We start from the raw sequence: 24,368 nt of genomic DNA on the forward strand, positions 1-24,368 counted from the left end.
GCTACACTAACCTTGTTAAGTTCCTAAAATAGGATTCCTTATATGCTTTCTGAATCATCTGATTCTGGCTCCAGTGAGAACTGAATAAAATTAATGTTTGCTGTGATCCTCCACAGTAAGTCTAAAGTTCTTGTATAAAGAACAAAATAAGTGATAATTCCTTAGAAGAACCCAAACAGTTAAAGAAGTTATTTATGGAGTGTAGGGTTTTGTAGAGTTTGTACTACCTCAAGGGCACAGAAGCGTAACCTGTTTGATACTGTATTTTCTTTCTTAAATGGATTTGATTACCTTGTTTTCCTTAGGCATCTTTAAAGTTAAGCATCTCAGTTTTTAGCAGTGACCATGACGGTCACTGTCTTCATGTCAGATTGCAAGACACATTTCATTTTTTTTATGTGAAGTTTTATGAAAGTTGTGAGGTAGGTTTCGGCTGTCTGAAATAGATGTCTAGAGCTATTTTATCTGCCTCAGGTTAGCCAGCTTGGCCTTATGCTTCTGCTTCATTTGGACACAAACCTCCCATAGATTCTTTGCTTTTGTGCCTGTCAAGCACATGTAGATATCTTAAGGAATATTAAATGATCTGAGGCAATTATATCACGAGTACTGAATCCTACCCTTAGTGCATTTATTGTAATACAGCAGTATCTTTCTTCAACACTCATTTAAAAAATAGCTCTCTAGGGTGCTTTAATCTTCTAGGGCTTCAAGGTTTGTTTTACCTACCAAGTTGGAGTTTAATTTACTTGAAATTGAAGTTACTCATTTGTAACTCTTTCTTAAGTGAAGCAGATGGGATGAAAAACAAAGAAGAAATCTTGAAATTAACCATCTCACCACCTTTATGAATAGCTTGTTTATTTTAAATTGGTAAGAAAATCAATGATGGAGATCACTGTGGATCACTACAAGAAAACAGTTGAGAGAATGGAGTTGAAGAGTTGGAAAGTATACTGTAAAAGAACACACAAAAGAAAAACAGTTAAACAGAAAACAAACAACAACAAAAATACTGATATGTTGGAATATTTAGAACTATGCTGCAGGAAACAATTCTGGACAGACTAGATAGCTAGGATGAGGTCAGTGGGATGAAGTTCAACAAGACAAAGTGCTGGGTCCTGCTCTTTGGCTACAACAATCCAAGTTAGTGTTACAGGCTTGGGGCAGAATGGCTGAAAGACTCTGTGGAAGAAACAGACCTGGTGGTATTGGTTGACACTTGACTGAACATAAGCCAGCATGTGGCCGAGAAGGCTAACGGCATCCTGGCCTGTATGGAATAGTGTTGCCAGCAGAAGCAAGGAAGCGATCATCCCTCTGTACTCAGCCCTGGTGAGGCTGCACCTTGAGTATCGTGATCAGTTTTTGGCTCCTCAGTACAAGAAGGAGATTGAGGCCCTGGAGAGTATCCAGAGAAGGGCAGTGAAGCCAGTCAGGCTTCTGGAGCACAAGTCTTGGGAGCAGCTGAGGGAAATGGGATTGTTTAGTCTGGAGAAAAGGAGGCTCAGCTTATCACTCTCCACAACTACCTGAGGGGAGATTGTGGTGAAGCGGAGATCATCCTCTTCTCCCATGTAACTAGCTATAGAGTCAGAGGGAATGGCCTCAAGTTGTGCTGGGAGAGGCTGTGGTTGGATATTAGGTAAACTTTCTTCTCTGGAAGAGTGGTCAGGTGCTGGAATGAGCTGTTCAGGGAGGTGGTTGATTAATCATCCCTGGAGGTGTTCAAAAAAACATTTAGATGTTGTACTGAGGGACATGGTTTAGTGGGAGAATTTTGCTGGTAGGTGGATTGTTGGACTAGATGATCTTGGAGGTCTTTTCCAACATTGGTGACTCTGTGATAGGAAGTAAGAATAAGGAGATAAGTTTTGAAATAATACTACATCAATCTGAAATATCCTTATGCCAATTGCACCACTGCAGTTATTGCTGAGATCAATTACCTGATTTGTACACCAGTTTAAGGCATCAGAGCTATTGACTTTTTTTTTTCCAGTTTATAGTAAAGGGATTCAGAAAGTTATTAAACAAGTTATTCAAAGAAAAGACCCTTACAGATTACTAGTCACTAAATCAGACTTGAGTTGAGGGCTATACTGGCAGGCATCATTGACATTTTCCTTTTTTCTTTACTCCTAATAGACCAACCTCTTTTGGCGACTGTGGGAGACAGTGTAGTAGAGTAGTTGGATTTTTGGTTTGACCTGGAACAGTCACTTTCTCTTCTGTAACTTCTAGCATAGAACTGTGATAAATTCCTTTCAGTACTGCTTGTGTTTTTTAATAAATCCAGTAGCTATTCTAATATAGTTATATTATAATTTCATCTGGATCATACTTCCCTACCTTGTGTATTAGACAATTGTATGATTCCTATGCATGTCAAGATCTGTATAACATATACAACTTTCTGTGTTTTGCTTGTTATCGTGCCTTGAAAGAAAAGGAAATATCTCTTTTGTTTTCATATGGTGTGTTTGAAGGTTGTTTTGCTTAGATTGTGGGAAATAGAAAAATAGACAATGGATTTGTTTTTTAATTTTTGATCTTTATAAGAATTGGGCCTGATGTAAATCTCTGGTATCGCTGTGCTGGAAAAGAATGTTTTGAAATCTGTGTTGATATGCTTAACAAATACAGCCATGCCAATACATTCTGAAAGCAGGAACATCCCGATGCATTATAAGATCTGTCCTAATTTGCACCTTAACATTTTTGAATTATAACTGTACTTTTCTCCAGATGGACACTGTCACACCATTTCCTGTGGGAGTTTAGCATGTTCATTTTAACTTACGGCATTTTTTTTAATCAGCTTTTTTAATAACTTGGAAGGACAAATATATATTGGAATTGCTGGCAGTCTTAATCCTAGTGGAGTGAACAGTGTATTCACTCATGTTTGTACTTTTCAAATTTTTGAGAATGTTTTTGTAAGTGATTTAAATTGACTTTGCTAAACATTTTGGTTGGAAAATTGCTCTGAGCTCTGTTACATATTGCAGGTGTAACATCAAACAACTTCTTTGAACCCAATTTATAGCTTTGATGTTTAAAGTTTTGGTCCAGAGAATGAAATAGATGTAAAACTGAAATGCTTAAACTTTTTAATCAAAATTTCCACAGTTCTGTAATATCTACTAAGCTTATTAGTTTGAAAGAAGAAATGAACTACCTGACACTGAATTCTTTTGTCATAATTATTGAGAGAGGTTGATGACTTCTTTCCTGCTTATGAGGAAAAAAAGCGTACTTGAATATGTGAGTTTTGATACCTTCTCTCAACTCTGTGAATAAGTAATAGAAAACCTATAGAGAAACATTTCTCAGATTTTGGGAAAACAGGACTACTCTCTTAGATACACAAATATTGCCTTCACAGTCTTATGTATTTCAGTTTCAAGTAATTTATATTTTGTATTATTTCAACCACATTGCTAGATATGTACTAGGTATGTAGCTGTGCTCATGGGGACTCTTCCTAAGCCAATTGTCTGGATTAGGAGTGCCACAGTGACATGACAACTTATCATATGTACTTTCTTTAAACAAATTATTCAATTTGAATTAAACTTTAGTGACATTATTTAATTCTGAATCTCACATTGTTTTTAATGATCCAGTAATGCTGGAAATACAAGACTAATTTGGTTAGAGGAATACATCAGCATATTTATCATCATGGTGGTTAGAGGAATACATTAGCATATTTATCATCATCATGGTAAATGCAAAAATACAAAATACTTTCTCATTCAAGTAAAAGATTTCTGAATATCCAAAGTAATATTCAGTGTAACAGATCTCACAAGCAAAATCCGGCATTCCCTTTGTTACTTTCTTTATAATGCATGTTGTGATACTCACAGTAAAAGTAATAATGAGTATTTGAAGATAAGTTATAAATGAGGAAAGTAGCAATTAATGTTTTCTTTACCTACTTAATTTCCATGTTGTTTTCTTCTTTTTGTAGAATTATAAATTAGAATCTGAAGGAGGTTCTGAAGAGCATTTTCAATCTTTTACCTCAGAGCACTCAAATTCATTGTAATAAAGTTCTTAAAAAAGAAAAAAGCATGTATTTTTAATTGAAAAACTCTAGTACACATTTAACTAAACACAGTGGTAAGCAAACCTCACAATTGTATCACTTTATGAATCTGCTTGCACATTTATCAGTGACATTATCCTACTTATTTATGCTTAGATTTCCGCAAATTTGTTTTCAACACTTGCATAATTTAAAATGCAATTGTCATTTGAGACAACTAGAATAGATAACATTTATGATTTTAATCTTGTTCCATGTATTGCTAAAGTGATATATTTTACTTTGGGATTTAATGGTTTGCTTTTTTATTGCAAATTGCCAGTATATTAAGGTGGATCTAACTAGTCTTTCTTGTTACAGTCGGCTCTTCCAGGTAATACAAAAACTTTCACCTTTAAAAATATAAACATTAAAAAGAATAACAGTATTTTTCTGGATTATGAACTAAATGTTATCAGCAATTCATATTTTTTTCTATATGTAAACGAGTAGTTAAAATAAAAAATGAAAAGGCTTCATAAACCCTTTTCCTAATCCTACCCACGCTTTGTGTCCTTAGAGTACATTTTTACTACATCTGCCAATGAAGTGCTAGCTCCCACTGAATCAAGAAAAAAACATCTTCGCAACTCCGACCCACTGTTTGCCTTCCTACTTTCTCTATTCCCAGTCATCATTGTCTTTTTCTTCTTCATCCCTTGGTAATTCTAATGCTATACTTTTGAGCTTTTTTTTCATAATGACTCCTTAGTTAAGAAACTTTTCCTTGCTCTGGATGTATTTTCCCTATGTTTAGTTCCTTATTATCTCCCCTAACTCTTTTTTTGTTTATCTTCTTTGTTTCCTTCTTACCTTGCTTTGCCTTCTTACTAGAAATTGGAAACAAATTATCCTAGAGGTTTCCCATCCTAAGCAAAATGCTGATTTCTTTTTACTTGGGAATTTTCATGTTCTTGGAATCCCATTCTTGATAAAGAAAATTTGAGTAGCTGATTGCTAATTATATAAGAAAACTGAGAACAGGGAAGGTTTGCTCATTTGTCTCCCTGTATTGTCTGTAAATGTAGACAGCTGTAGTTCATAGAAGTGTCATTTTGGACTAGAATGCACTAGTAAGTAATGGCATTTGCATCTCATCTTGAATGATTTCTATTACTCTTTTATCCCTTTTCTTCCTTCTGTATGCAAATCAAGTTTGTCAGGTTCTTCCATTACAAGATAAATGAAACCAACTTACTAAAACTTTCTATTATAATGGTTTGGTTTTCACTTAATGTGCTGTGGGTTTTTGGTTGCTTTTTTTTTTAATAAACTTCCTTTTGTATGTCACTGTTTTTAAAACCCATCAACAAAATTGGATATGGAAATTATTTTAGTTTTGGTTGTGGCACATAAAGATGTAGAGCATCTCCCTCCTACTTGTTCATTAAGTTGTCATTTTATTCTTATATATTTATATAATTATTCATATTAATTCTTTAAAAGTAGGTGCAGGAATCACTTGTTGCTATAAAAATGTTTCCTGAGGATAATTTCTCATTTTACAGCTCTGTCCTCTTCTAGAATTAGATAAATTAAGAGAAATTTAATTTGAATGAGTCCAACAATGTAGATTTATCTGTTTGGCTGACACATATATCAGTTAGATTAATTTGTTGATAAAATTAGTGAACAGTGAACAATTTTGGGCTTAGACTGTACTTAGAGACATCCCTTTTTAATTTCTGTCTTTCAGTGATAAATTCCCTGTAAAAAGCTGTCATTTCGTCAGTTTGTGATAAAATTAATGGATGTTTTGTTGCCATTGTGTAACATAACATTATTTTTAAACAGTATGTTATACACAGAAAGTCTAATGTTTTACATAATTCTAGATCTATCTTATTATCTTTTCTGGCAACCTTGTAGCTGTGTAAAAATGTCTCGTTTTTAAAAGCAATATATTTTTTGTAAACAATCTCTATTTGATTGGAAATTACTATTGGATATTTGAATTCTTCTTCAGAAGCTTTTCTATAAATTTCATGGAAGTGTTCGAACAGACATTTTGCATGTCATTTTTTATTATTTATATTTGAACATTTTTCCATTTTTCTGGTATATCCATGGAGTTTAAAAGGTAATCATGATTGTCATATGTTTTGTGCTCCTTGGTAATACAGTAAAGGAGTTTAATTGATTTGTAGAAGAGTTCATATTTCTTTTTTGTTTTTCAGTTTTGGAAAAATAACAGTAGTCATGATATAAAAAGCATTTTGTCATTCGGAAAAAAAATGACATGGCACTGTGCATGGTATAGAAATCTCTTAGTAGGTGTATTCAAAATTCAGTTTCTTCAGGCAAAGTACTTAATATTTAGTGAAGGTAAAATAATGTGGCTTCTAATAGTGCTTTCTGCTTGGTTACGTTTTTTTGATACCTCTTTTAAATACATTCTAAGTGGAAAACTGAGATCACAGTATTTTCAGGGTTCACTGGAAGCAGAGTAAAACTCATTTATAAAATTACTTAACTAGATGGTTGCCTAGTAACAAATGCATTCTGCACAGTGTTTGAATTGTCAATAACATCCTACCTAGAATCTTCAAAACAGTATTAGTAGTTGGTTCATTACTATGCACTTTTGATTTTGCAATTTGAACATTTTTATGTTACTGGTTTTCCATTTCTGTTCCTATAACTAAGAAATTACCACCTATGTGTATTGATTGACAACTTCTTAATAGTTTCATTTAACAGTAAGCAACAGTAAACACTGATTAAACACTCTAAAAAAAAGAATCTCGCTTTGTTAGTTTTGAATACTTTTAATTTTTTTTATTTAAAATTTCCCATGAAAATTCCTTTTTTTCTCTCCCTCCACCTCCCTGCTTCCTCTTTCTTTTCTTTTCTTTTCTTTTCTTTTCTTTTCTTTTCTTTTCTTTTCTTTTCTTTTCTTTTCTTTTCTTTTCTTTTCTTTTCTTTTCTTTTCTTTTCTTTTCTTTTCTTTTCTTTTCTTTTCTTTTCTTTTCTTTTCTTTTCTTTTCTTTTCTTTTCTTTTCTTTTCTTTTCTTTTCTTTTCTTTTCTTTTCTTTTTTTTTTTTTAATAAGATGAAAATCATACCTATATTCTGTGTACAGGGTAATATCTAACAAGTCATTAATGTGCTTGCCCATATATTGTATTTGATTCTTATCAGTGTCAGACAGGGAATTTAGGAACCCAAGTTATGAATTAATCTTCTTGCATATTTAGACTAAGCACTAATAAATGCTTGTGTTTAGTTTTCTATATTTCTCATCCCAAATGGATGTCTAAACAATCACAGAATCACAGAATCTTAGGCTTTGGAAGGGACCTCTGGAGACCACCTAGTACAACTCTCCCCACTAAAGCAGGTGGATTTTAAATCTCTCTGGAGAAGGAGACTCCACAACCTCTCTGGACTGATTGTTTCTCTGCTCTGTTACCCTCAAAGTAAAGAATTTGTTCCTCATGTTTGTGTGGAACTTGCTGTGTTCCATTCTGTACCTGTTGCACCTTGTTCTGTCACTGGGCATCATTGAAAAGAGCCCGGCCTTGTCCTCTTGACTCTCAGCCATTATATATTTATAAGCATTAATAAGATCCCCTGTCTTCTATTGTCCAGAATGAATAGTCCTAGGTCTCTCAGCTCTACATCCGTCATCATCTTTGTAGCTCTCTGCTGATCTCTCCCTAGAAGTTCCGTGTTTTTCATGAACTGGGGAACACAGAACTGGACACGTTCTGCAGATATGGCCTCATCACAGCAGAGTAGAGGGGGAGGATCTCCTCCTTCAACTTGCTGGCTACTCTCACTTTAATACACCCCAGGATACCATTGGCCTTCTTGGTCACAACAGCACACTGCTGATTCGTGGTCAACCTGTTATCCACCAGGGCACTGAGGTCCTTCTTTGCAGAGGTTCTCTCCAGCAGGTCAGCCCTTACTCTGTACTGATGCAGTTATGCCTCCTTAGGTGCAGAGCTATGCACTTGCCTTCATTGAACCTCATCAGGCCTCTCTGTGCCCAACTCTCCAGCCTATCCAGGTCTCACTGAATGGCAGCACAGCCTTCTGGTGCATAAGTCACTCCTCCTACATTTATATGAACAGCAAATTTGCTGGGGGCGCATTCTGTCCATTCATCTAGGTCACCGATGAAGATTTTAGACAAGACTGGACCCAGTACTGACCCCCAGAGAGCATTACAGGCCTCCAACAACACTGTGCCACAGATCACAACCCTCTCAGTTTTGCCAGTTCTCAATCTGCCTCACTGCAAACTTACCTACCCCACACTTACTAAATTTCATTACAAGTATGTTGTGGTAAAGCCTCACTGAAGTCAAGGTAAATAACATCCACTGCTCTTTCCTCATATACCCAGCTGGTGATGACATCATAGAAGGCTACCAGATTAGTCAATATGATTTCCTTTTGGTGAATCCATGTTGACTACTCCTGAAAAATATCTTTTCTTCCACTTGCTTGGAGATGACATCCAGAATATGTTGTTTTATCACCTTCCCAGGGATGGAGACAAGGCTGACTGGCCTACAGTTGCCTGGATTGTCCTTCTCTTGCCTTTTTTGAAGACACATGCTTTCCTCCAGTCCTCAGACAGTTCTTCTGTTCTTCATGACCTTTCAAAGATGATAGTATATAGCCATCCATGACAGTGTTCCATTCATGTGAGCTATCTCACCATGTCTCTGTTATCACACTGAAATCAGTGCCTTACCACTGCATACAGAACTCTAATTCTTCCTGTTTATTCCTCATGCTGTATGCATCAGTATACAGGAACTTGAGGGGAAAAAAAGGGGAACAGTGGATGCAGGTTTCCTTAGAGGGAAGCAAGAGGATCCTCCATAGCTTTGCTCACTCTTGAGGGCATATGGACTGACTGCTGGGGGCGTGTTGAAGTGATTCTGAGTTATCTGAATATAAGGTTAATTTTTAATGGACAGTTCTGCAAAGATTAGAATATATAAACCTATCTGCTTCACTTAGTTCTTTGCTTGAGTTGAACAATCAGAGATGTGCTTTCCAGCCTGATTGTAATTCATTCTGTGAATGTGAAATTTTTGTACATGGAAATGGGAAGACTACTAAGATCATAAAGTTCGGGAAAAATTTTAGAAGTCAGATAAGAGTATCTCTGCGTACTCTGTATGCTCTCAGGTGGTGGCTGCAATGTAATGAGATGATGTGGAAATCTTAAAACCTATTAGGAGGAAAATGATCCTGCTGTGATCAATTTACAATCCAGAGAGGCTCTTCCTATATCTCATCCTTTATCATTTACAGTGTAAATTCAGATAAAGTTAGAGTGTGGAAATGAGTACTGGGTAGCTATTTTCTGTTTATTTTTTCTGTATACGTGGAATTTCATGGTGTGATAGCAGCATTTTGTGAACATGAATGGTGAACATGCTGTCAATTCTCCACATGCTACAGTGAATTCTTCTCAATTAGATATACTAATTAAATATCAATTAAATGTACTTATGGCAATTTCTGTTTCTTATTTTCAGTGTAAGATCAAATCAGTGAAAAATAGTAAAGCTTTCAAATAATATGATATGTAAACACTGTGACAGTTCAGTTTTCCAGAGAAAGCCTTGTAAATTTTAATTGGTAGTTGCATATTTTTTCTAAGACAATTAAGCACATATGATGACTTAAACATTTGAGATTATGTGCCAGTTGTGAAGAAAATATGTTTAGCTGAATATCACCAATAAGCTATAGGGAATATATATAGAAAAAACTTCGTCATCCCAAATGTATTTTCAGCAACTTTTACTCCAATTTCAGGAAAAATGCTTTCTTGTATATTAAGCATGTTCTTTAACTGGGGCTTCTAGGACCAAGTAATGAGGGATCCAGTGAGCTAAAAATGTTTGAATGTGCTGTAATTACAAAATGCCCTCTTGTGCTTTGTAAATGCACAGAAGATACACAAAACATTTTAACACTTGGTCTTACAGGAGAAATCTGAAGAGTAGTTGCTCTGTAGGCACAGAGCCCTGTGTTCTAAAAATCTGTTAAAATTCGAAAAGCCATTATGAAGAATAAAATCTCTGTAGTGCTTATTTAATAACATAAAAGTAAATAAGACTCACTTATAATCACAGAGAAAAGTGCGAAACCAAAATCTGTTATTTTTACAGAGTCAGGTAATAATGTTTTCCTGAGTTTTATGTTTAACACAGTTTTGGTTACTGTTATTGTTAATCGCCCTTTATAATTAAAAGAACAAAGAAAAGTCAAAAACTTCATATGCGTTCACAAAGACTCTGGTTCTACTTTGCAGTTTGAATTATGTGTGAGCATAAAATAATTGATGTTTAGGATATATATATCTATTTCTGCTTCTTGATTTTTTTTTTAATATTAATGATTGATATTTTATGTTATTTAGTGGATGTAGAAGTAGGTGGTTAAAAAGTAAAGATTTTTTTTTATAGCCTTGAAAGAACTTAAATTGATGGAATTTCATTGTACTTCGAAACACTCAGTTATAAACTTGTTTTTAGTAAAGCCTCTGAATCTCTTTATAGTCTTAACAGTACTGCTTCAACATGGAAGTCATGTAAAAGTAGTTAAGGATGGGAATGTCATATACAAGTTTGTCATTAATAAGTCAAGTTTTATGCAGTTACTATTTTTAAAGGCTGACAAGGCAGGCAGGCAGGCAATTCTGAGACTCTCTGGCAACTCTGATTTCTTACATAATATCACTTCTTCAGATAGCCAGTCTCACTTTGTTTCAGGTAAATTTGGCAGAGATCGTCTTTACTGTAGTAGTTACTATTGATCTACTGACCTCCTTTAATGATGAAAGATGCAAACTTGCCTAATCTCAAGAGAAGCTTACAAGCCTAACCAACACCTGTGGAACAAATAACTGCTGTTATCAGACTCCTGTTTTGCTTTATATGTATTATGCACTTTTGGAAATTGAAAGCTCAAAATTCCTCAGTGAGAGTACTGAAAAATTACTGCAAATTGAAATGTTTTATGTTACTGGCGAATAGATGAAAAGCACCACATTTAATTTTGAATGAAATTAGCTTACTGATAGTCTTTATATTAATGTTTTGTTAATTTTTATATTTAAATAGAGTAAGATATACTTTATTATGTGTTTTCTTCTTTTTTCCAAATCATTCTGATTTGATTTTTGTAGCTTAACTTAAAAATAGAAAAAATAATTTGCAAATTTTAGACTTACTAGAAAAAGCAGGCAGGCATTACAAAGACATAGACAAAAATATATGTGCAGGCACAGTATAAAGTATATTTGTTTACAAGTGCATTATACATATTATTAACTTTAATTGCTCTTGCATGTTTTACTTGTCTGCTACAGTTTGCAGGAGCAGTTAGAATTCGGGCTTCTCATCAGCTCCCTGACCCCACAGTGCCATCTGCCACATCTGAAGTTAAATGGTTTCTGTTTACACATTTTTAAAAGGGAGAAGTCTCAGTAAGCCATAACTGTTCTTTGGATGTTGTTTACATTTTGAAAGGAAACTCTGAATAGTTAATTGCTGTAAAAATTCATAATTCCACGGTTCTTATGCAAAATTCTTGTTAATCGTTTAAAAACTGGAAATGATTTCCTGCTTCCTGATGGAACATAGTTTTTTAAGGGTCTTAGGAGTTTTAAAATATATTACATTTATCAAAATCGGATAACGTGCTGTAGATTGAAGCTCTGTTACACTTTCAGATTAAAGTATTTGATTATCAGGTGACAGTGAACGAAGTATAGGATAATTAACTATATGAGCAAGTGGTTACTATTTTTAGATTCAAGTTAAAAAAAAGTGCTTATGCATTAAGAAAACTAAATATTTGCATGACGTGTCCACGTCTGGGCACTGTCAAGAGTTGGAGGTGCTGGACTCTTCTGTGCAGAGGCTTGGGCTGCCTCATACCAGACACAGTTACAGCCTCTGTACAGCCAGTTACAGAGGACACCAAAAGCTGCACTGCAGGGCATGGCTGTCCTCAGCAGCTGAGATGGCAATACCTCAGGGAAAATCATTTAGAAAAGGAAAAGAAGAAATGCTCCTAGCTATAAGAGAAATACAGAAGTGTGAGAAGCCACCTTATGAGAGTGTACACACACACACCACCCCAAAACTGTGTAATCGAGATTGACTAGTACTTAGTCATTGACTGTAGTACTTAGGTCATCATGTAATCCAACTGCACAAAGATACATAGGAAATTGTATTTCTAGAAATGCTTCTTTATGAACTTCCTTATTTACCACCCTCTTGAACCTGGTTTCTCATCTGTCCCGCTCTTGGAATTTGAATCTGCAACTATGACTTGTTGTACACGAGCTTTCCTTTGCAAAGCTGCTCTTCTGTGTCAGTCAGTAGATATTCTGTGTTTAGTTGGTTGCATCCACAGTTTGAGCATTCTGATTTTTTGCTTTGAGATCTGTTCATTATTGGGCAGTTTGCTGGCTTGTTTAACATCTGTAGACTTGGAGGAGTCGGGAAGAGATGATGTCTTTGAGGATTTGGTTTGTGATTTTGGTGCACTTACTGTTCCCAAGGTCTGTATTATGGTATGATGTCTATATCTTCCTTAAGAACGACCTTCATAAACTTCATAATAATCTTTATTGAAAACTTCTAATTTTTATATTTCAAAGGAAGTCCACAAGACTTCCTTTCACTTTGAGCATTTTTTTGTTTCAAAATAAGAAAACTTCATAGTGTTTTGAAAAGTGCATAGCTGGGTAGAAGATATCAACCTTACTCATCTGCATTTGAGACAAGTTGAGAACCTTGTTTGTGGCATCAGTTATACTCCATAGACATCTTTTGATGAAAATTACTGTGAACTTTGATCCTAAATAATTTTGTTGGTAAGTAAACTGTGAGTCAGTCTACACATCTTTTAATATTCTAGAAGGAAATGGGAAAATTCCTGCTTGGTTTCCTCAGTCAAATGTTTTGGTTGTTTTCATTTTTTTGAAAGTTATCTGGAAACATGCAGTATGCAAGCTTTTATATGGAACACAGTATTTAATTGTAAGTAACCATTTATTGCCTTTAACAAAAGGAAAGGCATGTAACAAGCATTTGGAGCATTTGAAAAATATACCAAAAAAAAAGTCTCTTAGTGACTTCTTGGTATCTTCAGTTCTGCAGAAGTACTGATACATAATAGAGAAATGCAGATAGTGATGAATCAGGAGAGATTGCCTAAGAACTAAGCAAAAGCCAAGATTGAGGAACATAGGCTTTTTTATTCTTTCTATTTACAAGTGTGAGAATTCAACTAAGGAAGAAATGATGCTCAGTTATTTGTTCTAGTTTTGCTTGTAAATTGTACAATCCCTTCTTATCAAAGCCTGTTTTACTATTCTTGTTCCTTTGTGTCACTTAATGACTACTCACTGTTTTCAGGACAAGAGTATATTTTCTTTGATGAATATTTTGCAGATGAATAAGCAAGATTTGATAGAGTTACACAGTGTTCCGGTTTCTTCAGTATGGGATAATCACTGGTTTACATTTATTGTTCACTTTTAATATATAGTGTTAAATGCTACTTTGCTGTTAATTTTTAAGTGATATTTTAATACTCTTACTGTGCTTGATTTCTTGGTTTGTAACACTCAGATCATTTACAAATTTTTTTTTTGTTGTTTAATAGGTTGAATCTACACAAAGCATGATTAGGATTTTGGGCCTTTCAGCTACATTACCCAATTATCTTGACGTTGCTACGTTTCTACATGTCAATCCCTACATTGGACTATTCTACTTCGATAGCCGTTTTCGACCTGTACCATTGGGACAAACTTTTATAGGAATTAAGACAACTAATAAGGTAAAGAATGCCAAAGAAAGATTTACTGTTTGTTTTGATTGTACTTCACCTATATATGTGTAGTGGGATACTTTTTTTTTTTTTATACTCCACTTGGTTATATGTAAAGATGCACTATTTGAGACAAGCTTAAAGAATCCGGTTTCCTCAGTTTGCAGTCCTTGTATATACATTATTGTAGCTAGTTATAATGCTATCTAACTGTGCATTGTCTTCTCTTCCCTAATAAGTTTTGCTTGATTAAGTAGAAACCATCACCCTCAACAGCAGAGTCACTGCAGAAGCTGATTATTCTGCCTTTCTCATTTCAGTTTTCCATTTTGCTAGAAATTACGCCAGTAAGGATGCCTGTTGGAATAATCACTAGAATGCTAGAAGAAAAAAATATTCATTTATGAAATCTTGATATGTTTGATGAGAGAAGCATTAATTTAACATTAGTGGGATATAAGGGATGTGAAAACCTTAGTGTCCTAAACCATTAGCATACATGTTTGATAGAAAACACATTACAGTAGACCCTAAATGAGCTTCTTTGTGCTCTTGCTCATTTTGGGAAGCATCAAGGCCATGTAGGTATAATATTCTTATTAAAAGTTATAGGTCAATTAGGTGCAGTGCCACTTCACACTTAAATTATACTTCTTCTTAAAATACAGAAATTGGTACAAACACCTATCTATAAATTGATTTTGCAAAGTTTTCGTATGCTTCTCATTAGCCAATAATTAAAGCTTAAGTAACTTAGAGAGGTATAAATATTTTACAGCTCAGTGTTTTGGAAAATCTTATTCTGCAATGCTTTTAGTTTAATAGAAATAAAAACATCTTTATTCAAAAGGTAATTTCATAGCTTAATCAATGATAGTGTTTACTTATTTTTGTAAAAATGAATATTGCTTTTCTTACAAGTTAAGTAGTTCATTCTATCTGTAATGCAGAGAAGAAACTTCACTTTATGACTACAGGGAACCATTTCAAGTCTATACACACAAGAACAATTTACCATATGGTGCTTGCCATGATTTGCATATTTTAACCTTCATTAATGTTTCAAGTACCCTCACTATTATTTGCTGTTGCCTTTCTTCAAACTTTTCCTAATACTTATTTGTCTATTTTTTTGTTTCCACTGGATGGTAAGAAAAAGGTAAAGACTTTAGAAAGATCTCTGATTTAAAAATCAGAGTAATATACAATCAGAGTAATATACAAATGATCCTATATGATTTAAAAAGATTTTTCTTAAAAGGAAAAAAACCCATAGTATTAATTAACATTATAATTAGGAGGTAGTAGTTCTTTCGAAAAACAACTGTTTTAGTAACGCCAGAAACCAAGAGTTTGTCTTTTTGTTTTCCAGAAGAATGCCATTCTGGATTTCATATACAATATACATATACAATACATTTTGTGGTCAAGTTAATGTACTTTGCAACAAACAAAAAGTAGAGGTATTAAGACTCTTTTACAAAGACTTCCGTTCAGAATAGCATTAATACTCAACCTGCCAAATGATTGCTTATATCAATATTCTTTTGATCTATCAGGGAGGAAGAAAGCAGTGTAAGAACACACAGAATTAAGAACAGGTCTCACAGAACACCAACAGATTCAATTAATACTATGTCTATATCCATACTGATAAATATCAAGGAGTTAGAATCATAGAATCATAGAATTGCTCAGGTTGGAAAAGACCTTAAAGATCATTGACTCCAACCATAACCTGACCATACTACCCTAACTCTAACAACCCTCTGCTAAATCATGTCCCTGAGCACCACATCCAAACAGTTTTTAAACACATCCAGGGATAGTGACTCAACCATCTCCCTGGGGATCCTATTCCAGTACTTAACAACCCTTTCTGTAAAGATGTTTTTCCTGATATCCAACCTAATCTTACCCTGGTTCAACTTGAGGGCGTTTCCCCTCATCTTGTCACCTGTCACCAGTGAGAAGAGGCCAACCTCGCTCTCACTGAAGTCATCTTTCAGGTCTTTGAAGAGAGCAATAATGTCTCACCTCAGCCTCATCTTCCCCAGACTAAACTGCCCCAGTTCCTTTGATTACTCCTCATTGGGCATATTTTCCAAACTCTTCACAAGCTTTGTTGCCATTCTTAGGACTTGCTCCAGCACCTCAATGTCATTTCTGTATTGAGATGCCGCAAACTAAACATAGTACTCAAGGTGGGGCCTCACCAGTGCCGAGTACAGGAGGAGGATTACTTCCCTAGTCCTCCTCACCACACCATTCCTGATACAAGCCAGGATGCCATTGGACTTCTTGGTCCCCTGGGCACATTGCTGGCTCATATTTAGCCAACTATCCATCAGTTACCAATGTCCCTTTCTGTCAGGTTGCTTTCCATCCACTCCTCCCCAGGCCTGTAGGGTTGCCTGGAGTTGTTGTGACCAAAATGCAGGACCCGACACTTGGCCCTATTGAAACTCGTACAGTTTACCTTGGACCATCGATCCAGTCTATCCAGGTTCCTCTGTAATGCCTTTCTACCTTCAGATCAACACTCCCTCCCAGTTTGGTATCATCTGCAAACTTACTGGAGGTGCACTCAATCCCCTCATTGAAATCACTGATAAAGATGTTGAACAGGAGTGGCCACAATACCGAGCCCTGAGGGATACCACTTGTGACTGGCCGCCAAACTGGATTTGACCACATTACAACTCTTTGGGCCCAGCCATCCAGCCAGTGTTTCACCCAGCAGAGCATATGCCTACCTAAACCATGGGCGGCTAGCTTCTTCATGGAGATTATTTGTTCCTTTAAGTAGATGCTTTGCTACAGCTTTTAGCTTTCTGAAAAACCTCCCCAAGAATTTCAAGCACATGAATGACTTGTCAACTCACATGCAAACTGCAGGCAAGCCTTCTTCAACAGCAATAACAGCAGCCTCTTAATCATAGCCATTTTAGGTATTTCAAGTGGACACAGCATATTTTCTCAGGCTTTTAGTATACAGGAATTTGATACGTTTCCAAAATACTTCTGTGAACAATTCATGCTGAAGTTAGGCATACTTATTTAGTTCTGGATTCCAATAAAAAGACTGTCTATCACAGTGTGAAGGTATGATAGGACACCTTCTTCATTCAAGTTGTGGCAAAAGCTTTCAAATCTCTCTGAGCTGCTGCTGGCATCTAGACTACTTCTCCGTGGTAATCTGGGCATCTGGAAGAGGCCCTGTCAGCCTTGCAAAACTCAGTGGAGGGAAGTTCTTGCTTTAGATGCTAATGTTTCTCACTGAAGTTCTGTTAAATATACTTAGGCTAGCACTAAAGCTTTTCTTCAGGGCATGATTTAAGATGTCTGTGAAAGCTCAGCTGAACATTTGCTTTGGTGACTTGGTATTTCAGTTATATAGGATTTGCTCTTTTTAAGTCTGTTGAATATATGTAACACTGCGGCTATTTATGATGTCAGCTCATCCATATTTTAGTTATGTATTCTTAATTGAGACTTGTAATGATGGTGTCTCCCTCATCTGGATTAGATATGCAGAACACATTTTGTATATCTTCTGCTGTATTTATTATGCATAGAAATTAGCCAAGGAAGTTCTTAAAACTTGTTATTTTGAAATTGTGGCAGCATATGGAACCAAGGCTAAAATTTGCCTTCTTCAGTTGAAGATCTATTAATGTCAGATATATGCATCATCCAATCCATTTCTTTTAATTAAAAAAGACTTTCTGTCTGATGCTAGATAATTAAGTAATCTGGATATTATTAATCTGGATATATCTGGAGTTGTTAGTTTTTTCTGTATATGTATGTTTTCCTCTTTACACATAAATGGAAAGAATGTGTGAAGTTGTGTTTGTATATATATACGTCCTTATGTATATTTATACACTGCCCTTTTACACTTCTCCATAATCATTTTCACTCTTTATTTGAAAAATAATTAATTGAAATGCTAACCTTTCATTTTCAGACCAGCTGGACTGGCTATTTGTCTCTTGCACACACTGCCATCTTTCTCATGTTTTTACTGTTATTCATGTGTTATGGCAAATATGAACATTCTCTCATTCCCACTAAAGCTCTTGAAGCTATGTTTTTACAACTTTCAGCTATTCCAGGTAACAGAATCTGAAGCATTTTATTTATCCATAATTGCAACTTCTGTACATGGTACTCCCACTTTTTCCCATGTCTGACTCAACTGTGAGCAAAGTTCTTTTTTCTTGACAAAAAGCTAGGAATTAGTAATTGCATGGACATTAAGATCTGCGTGTAAAAGCTGCATTTATGTAGTACAAAATGAAAGTATTTATTTGAAGTTTGGTTGTGTATTGAATGGATTATTCCATCAGTATCCAGCAGTGGTATGATTTCTTATCTATGGAACACATAAAGAACAGAGCTGGATTACCTCCCTTTAATCACTGAACGAAATAACCAAGTCATGTAAACTTTTATCCACTGCCCTTTTTTGTATTTTGTCTGCTTATTTTCGTGATCTATTTGTGAATTATTATTAATAATAATAAACTATTGTTAGTACTGAAGATCAGTATAGTGTAAATTTCATTGCACAGTACATTTTTTTTATCGGGTCACTATTATTTGCTTTACATGAAATAGAACATATATATGGCATATAAGGCATGTTTACTTTGCAGGTGCAGCAGCTGAATCATATGGATGAAGTATGTTATGAAAATGTGCTGAAGCAAATAATGGCTGGTCACCAGGTATTTATTTTTTTGCTTTAATTTGCAATCAGAACACATATAAAGAAATTAGTTTTGATCATTATAGTGTCTGGAGATATTTATTTATTTATTATTTATTATTGTCTCTGAAGATATTTAAAACCTGCCTGGACACTTTCCTTTGCAACCTCCTGTAGGGAGCCTACTTTAGCAGGGTGGTTGGTTTTGTGGTTCTGTGATTTTGTGATTCTTTGAATCTGTGCATAAAAGAAGGAAACGTATAGTGATGCTAAGAACTGCACATTTTTCTTCTTTCACAGAAATTTCAGATTAGGGTGTTATTTTAAAAGTTGAACAGTTAATTTATGACTTCTGAGAAAAAATTCTTCAGCAGCACCTTAGTTATCCTGCTCCCTCTGGCTGAACATCATTGTTCCACTTACCTTCTGTTGTTACTGTCTGCTACTGGTGCTATATTCAATAAAGTTTTAACGAAATAATGAAGATTGTATATGGAAATGCTGATACTTGCCTGAAGGAAGATTAACAAAATTTGTTGGCTTCACTAAAGAAACTTCAGTTTATTTTTTCCTCATGATCTGTTGTGTACATCTCTTACCAAATTCCTTACAATGAGGTAGGTTTAGGTGCTTGTATTTTACTACTTATGTTTTTTGTGTCTTTTTACTTGCTGTAGAAGAACCTGTAAGTAGCAGTTTATTACAGTCAGTATGTCTAAATAAGTAACATATCTTACATTCCAGGCCAGAAGTTGTATGCTCTTTCAGAATATTTATTACACCTTTCTGCCCCTCTCTTCTCTTAATACTGAGGGGAAAATAGCTATTAACATTTATAGTAGTACTTTTAAAAGTAAAATAAAGCTCAAATACAATAATTTACTTCTAGCAGATGATGCTTTGTACTTAGCACAGCTCTCCTTGAGAATAGTTTTAGTTCCTGACAGATTGAATGCATTACTGTTTTAAGGCGTGTGTTACAGCTGAAAAAGGTCAAGTGAAAAACTTTAGTCTCCATAGCATTACTGTTTCACTAGCTGAGACAGTAGTTGATCTCAACTTCTGAAAATTGTATTTCAAGCCAACAACAAATAAGCAGTGTATTTTCAGACAAAGCAGAAGTGTCATTTCCTTTATGGTATAAAAAACTGTTTGATTTCAGAACGGTTTCGTTGATTTGATTCTTTATATTGTGAATGTTAAGCATTTTCTTTGCTTGAAAATGTTTGTTTTGAGTACGGTACATACTGAGTATAGCTACCCTGTGGTAAATATGCTGCTTAAATTGATGAAGACAGCATAGCTTGCTGGCAGCGAAAAGTCAGTACAAATATTGTTCTTTGATGATAATTCAGTGTAAAAATTTAAATATGCTGAATATATATAAAAGCAAGCTGAATTCAGTAAAAAAAATGTAAATGTGGCATTTCAAAAAGTTATAGTAATGTTTAATGATAATTTAGAGCAATTGTATCAAGAACAGATGTATATGTCAAGAAGGAACAACATTTGAGCTATGTTACAGAACTCTAACACCTTCATGTACCAACCAATTAAATTGGAGTTTTTTGTTTGTTTGTTTGTTTTCCACATTATTGAAAGCATATTTGTCTTTACAATTATGAAACTAACACTCATATCATGAAATGATAATAGTGGTATGCAATCTTTCATAATACAGAACTAAGCGTGTCAACTTATTCTTTAGTACAATTAATTATAATTTGTAATATTGAATCGTATTGTAAAAATGAGGGATTTTTTTCTTTTAATGAGTATACTCCAACAAATTATGTGTTCAGTGTACCAACTGCAGATGTTTGTTTCTTAAAAAAAGAAAATAATATAATATAATATAAAATAATATAATGGAAGAAATACTTGTTCCATAGTGAAGGATGAATACTGTGCTAGGAAGGTTTTCAATAGTGTCTTCAAATAATTTTGCAACTAGGATGTGATATTTTGAGGTTATCACCTTTTTTTGATTTACTTAGTCTTTAGAAATCTATTGTCTTGAGTCCAGATTTATTATAGTCTGTTACCAATCTGTCCTGTAACCTTTCCTAGCTTTTTTTTTAAGTTATCCTTTAAACTTATGCTTGTTTAAATTCTGTTTATGTGTAAAGTTTCTTTGTTTTTTAACAAAGTTGGTGGTTTCTAAATATTCTTCTAAGAAAAATCACAGAATTATAGCATTGTTTCAGTTGGAAGAGACCTTGAAAACCATCCAGTTCTAACCCTGTGCCCCCCTGCAGGGATATCTTTGACTAGATCAGTTCACTCATAGCCCAGTTCAGCCTAGCCTTGGACAACCATGGATGAGACATCCATGGTTTCCGTGGGCAGCCTGTTCCAGTGCCTCACCACACTCTGAGTAAAGAATTTCTACTTAACACCTATCCTAAATCTCCCCTCTTTTAGTTTAAAACCATGCTTCCTTGTTCTGCCACTATCTGCCTGCATAAAAAGTCTGCCTCCCTGCTGTTTATAAGCTCCTTTTAAGCACAGAAAGACAGCAATATGGTCTCCCTGGATCCCTCTCTTCTCCAGACTGAACAAGCCCAGCTTCCTCTTCATAGGAGGGGTGTTACAGCCCACTGATTGTTTTTCTGGCCATGCTCTGGACCCAGTCCAACAGCTCTATGTCTTTCTTGTTGTGGGGGCCCCAAGCCTAGGGCCTAATGAGAGCAGAGTAGTGGGGGACATTCACCTCCCTTTCCCTGCTGGCCACCTCTCCTTTAATGCAGCCTAGAATACAGTTAGCTTTCTGTGCTGCAAGTGCATGCTACTGGCTCATGTCATGCTTTTCATCCACTGAGAACCCCCAGGTTCTTCATGGCAGGGCTGCTCTCAATGTCTGCTCCCAGTCTGTCATTGCGTTTGGGATTGCCCCAACCCAAGTGTAACTCTTTGCACTTGGCCTTGTTGAACTTCATTAAGTTCGTGTGGGTTCACTTTTCAAGCTTAAGCAGAACACTTTGGATGATGTCCTTTCCTTCTCTTATACCAACTGCACCACTCAGCTTCGTGTCATCTGCAAATTTGCCAGCAGTGCATTCCACCCTGGTATCTAGGTCACTGGTAAACATGCATTGATAAAGAGCACCAGTCCCAAGAAAGAACCCTGGGGGACACTACCTGGGCTCACCAGCAACTACCTAGACATAGAACTGTTTACCATAGCACTCTGTCTGCAACACTGTGAGATCATGTTGGGCTTCTAATTAATCAACACATCCAAGTCCAAGGCTGCTCTCTGTTCTCCACCCAGTTCTGTATTTTTGCTCAAGACCCATGAACAGGACCATACACTTGGCCTTTCTGAACTTCATGAGATGCATACCGTCTCCTTCAATATATAAAAAAAGTTTCACAGCAGTTGTTTTTTTAAATTGAATTCAAGAAATTGTTCGAATTTTGTAACTATTGAGGCAGTAATATGTGACAGGCATAGATTTCATTATCATTGCTCTGGAGAACCACAAAGCTGAGTGTTCTATCTTTATGTATATATTCTATCTTCCTGTAAGAAAGAGATACAGAATCAGAGAAAAATGTGTTTTCTCATGTTCCATGAGTTAGTGTGCACTCTCCAATGGCCATCAAATATTGTCTCTTTTAAGATTTTTACTAGCATTTTGAATGTCTTAAATTAAATTCAGTACTTTTTTGTTTACATCCTGTTCTGTTTTCTCATTTTGAAAGAATTCTTACATGCTGAAAAGGAATCATCTAGTTGTATGTAAGTCATACTGGTGTTCCTCTGTCTTATGTTATATTCTGAGGCATGTCTGAAGTGGTATGTTCATGTGTTTTAATAAATGCGTGTGTTTTCATTTTTTAAGACTAAGGTTGGTGGGAGGTAGCTGCATGCTACAGACATGTGTTCTGGCAGATGGAGAGGATCTTTTTATGTTGATTTTTCAACATTCATACTCTGCAAGACTTTATGCTCTTCCTGGCTACTGGGAAATTAAGAGTTGGTGATTCAGCCTTTAATTTTGATCCATCTGCTCAAACTAATGAGATACTTCATTTGTAGGCTTCGCTTTGAATTACCAAATGCAACTGAAGCTGTAACATTTGTCTTATAGCGCAACTCTCCTCTTGTTCAACTTGACAAAAGATGTAATGATAAATGGTTTGCCTACAGAGTTTTCTGGGGATTTTGTAATAGCAACACTTTGTGGTGACTGGAGAATATCAGAAAAGGTTTCCAGGAGCTTTTTATGGCAGTGTGCTCTTTTTGTAGGCTTCCTAACAATGTAGATCTTCATTAGGATATTTCCCTGTTAAATCCTACCTCTTAAGATTGTGTTAAGTGAGATTTGAACTCAAAAAAGAAAACTCTTCTTTTTTTTCAGTGTCTTTCTGTGCTTGGTACAATCTGGTGAATATTTATTTTAATGTCATTTCTTCAAGTTTCTATTTTCTTATATTGTCTACAGGTATGTTAGAGCCTCTTGGAGTGATTTGCACTTTTGGAGTTGTGTTTCTAGCTCTTAGTAAACCAAAGATCCTTTAAACAGAGGGGGGAAAAGTGACAATGCACACTATATATCAGAGAATGTGACCCCATACTCAATTAGAGATAGAATGTTTCTACCAGTGTTTTTCTAGAATAACTGAGGGATACCATTCACTCAAAGACTGCCTCATCAAAAATTATCATTCCCTCTGCTGATTATAGCTATCTTTTGTCAGACAGTCAGCAGGAGTGAATCACAGGCATTAACAGCATTAGTTCAGCTACAGGGCTGAAAAAGCTTCTTAACGTTTTACAGACCTGTGAGAAGGACACCTAATGCCAGAGAGTTCTGGGGAGTGGTTAGCACCTTTCTGAGGCAGCCTGCGGAAAACCTCACAAGGTCAGCAAAGGCAGGGACTGAATACGATATGTATCAACATCATTTTTTTATATAAAGTGAAATATTGCATTGCTATCCAGTCTCAAACAATGCATATCCTAGTGTCCTTATCTTCACAATGTATGAGGTGGAAATAACCCTTGTCATTGTATGCTTTGAGAAATAATACAATGCTTTTAGGAGTGTTGACGAATAACATAATGTTTTTAAGATTTTTTTCACCTCAGAAACATATGATTTTAACTACACTATATTGCATTCTCCAAAAATATTAAATTGTTGTACTTCCCAAGGCTTAGTTTTTTAAGATAATGTCTGAGGGAAATAACTCTTCCTGACTCTGGCCATCTCTGTTGCTTTATTGGCTCACTTCTGGTGTATATTCTGCTGTTATTGACCTTTTGCTGTTTTATCCCACTGCCTTGGATGCAAAGAGAGTGTTGATCATGTTTCTCTCTTTGTCCCACCACCTCTTAAACATTTTTGCTACTATTCATTTTATTAATTGATAATAACCTTTCACTTTATTTTGTAAGATGAAAAGCCTCTGAAAATGTGAAATTACTTAAGATTTATTTTTTTTACACTATGAATTAGAATGAGAGTTGCTGAAATTCCTTGAAAGATTTCAGAGAAAGTGCTTCCTGAAGCAGCACTTGTAAACCCCCCATGCTTTTGCCACAGTCCCCAAACTACTTATCTCTTCTTTTTCTGCAATCTTTTTTTTTTTTTTCGTAGTTGGTTCTCTTTGGTTCTACTTAAACCTTCAAAAGAAATTGTGTGTTCTCTTTGCCCTTGATGTGGTTTCAGCAGGTCTCTTGCACTTACTCTTGGCATCTTGCTTTCCTCTCTGTTTC

General features: G+C 35.4%; 1 protein-coding gene across 1 annotated transcript in view; it reads left to right on the forward strand.

Annotated features, from left to right (window-relative positions):
* The window catches only part of ASCC3 (activating signal cointegrator 1 complex subunit 3), a gene marked incomplete at both ends in the record, with an annotated part of 243,679 nt that overhangs the window by 75,009 nt on the left and 144,302 nt on the right, over positions 1-24,368 (forward strand). Inside the window, 2 exons of the mRNA XM_079532681.1 lie at positions 13,756-13,932; positions 18,588-18,659. Coding sequence (XP_079388807.1) covers positions 13,756-13,932; positions 18,588-18,659 — 249 coding nt within the window. The remainder of the gene's footprint in view (positions 1-13,755; positions 13,933-18,587; positions 18,660-24,368) is intronic.

This window comes from Tetrao urogallus (assembly GCF_951394365.1).
Source record: "Tetrao urogallus genome assembly, chromosome: 2".
Taxonomy (NCBI): domain Eukaryota; kingdom Metazoa; phylum Chordata; class Aves; order Galliformes; family Phasianidae; genus Tetrao; species Tetrao urogallus.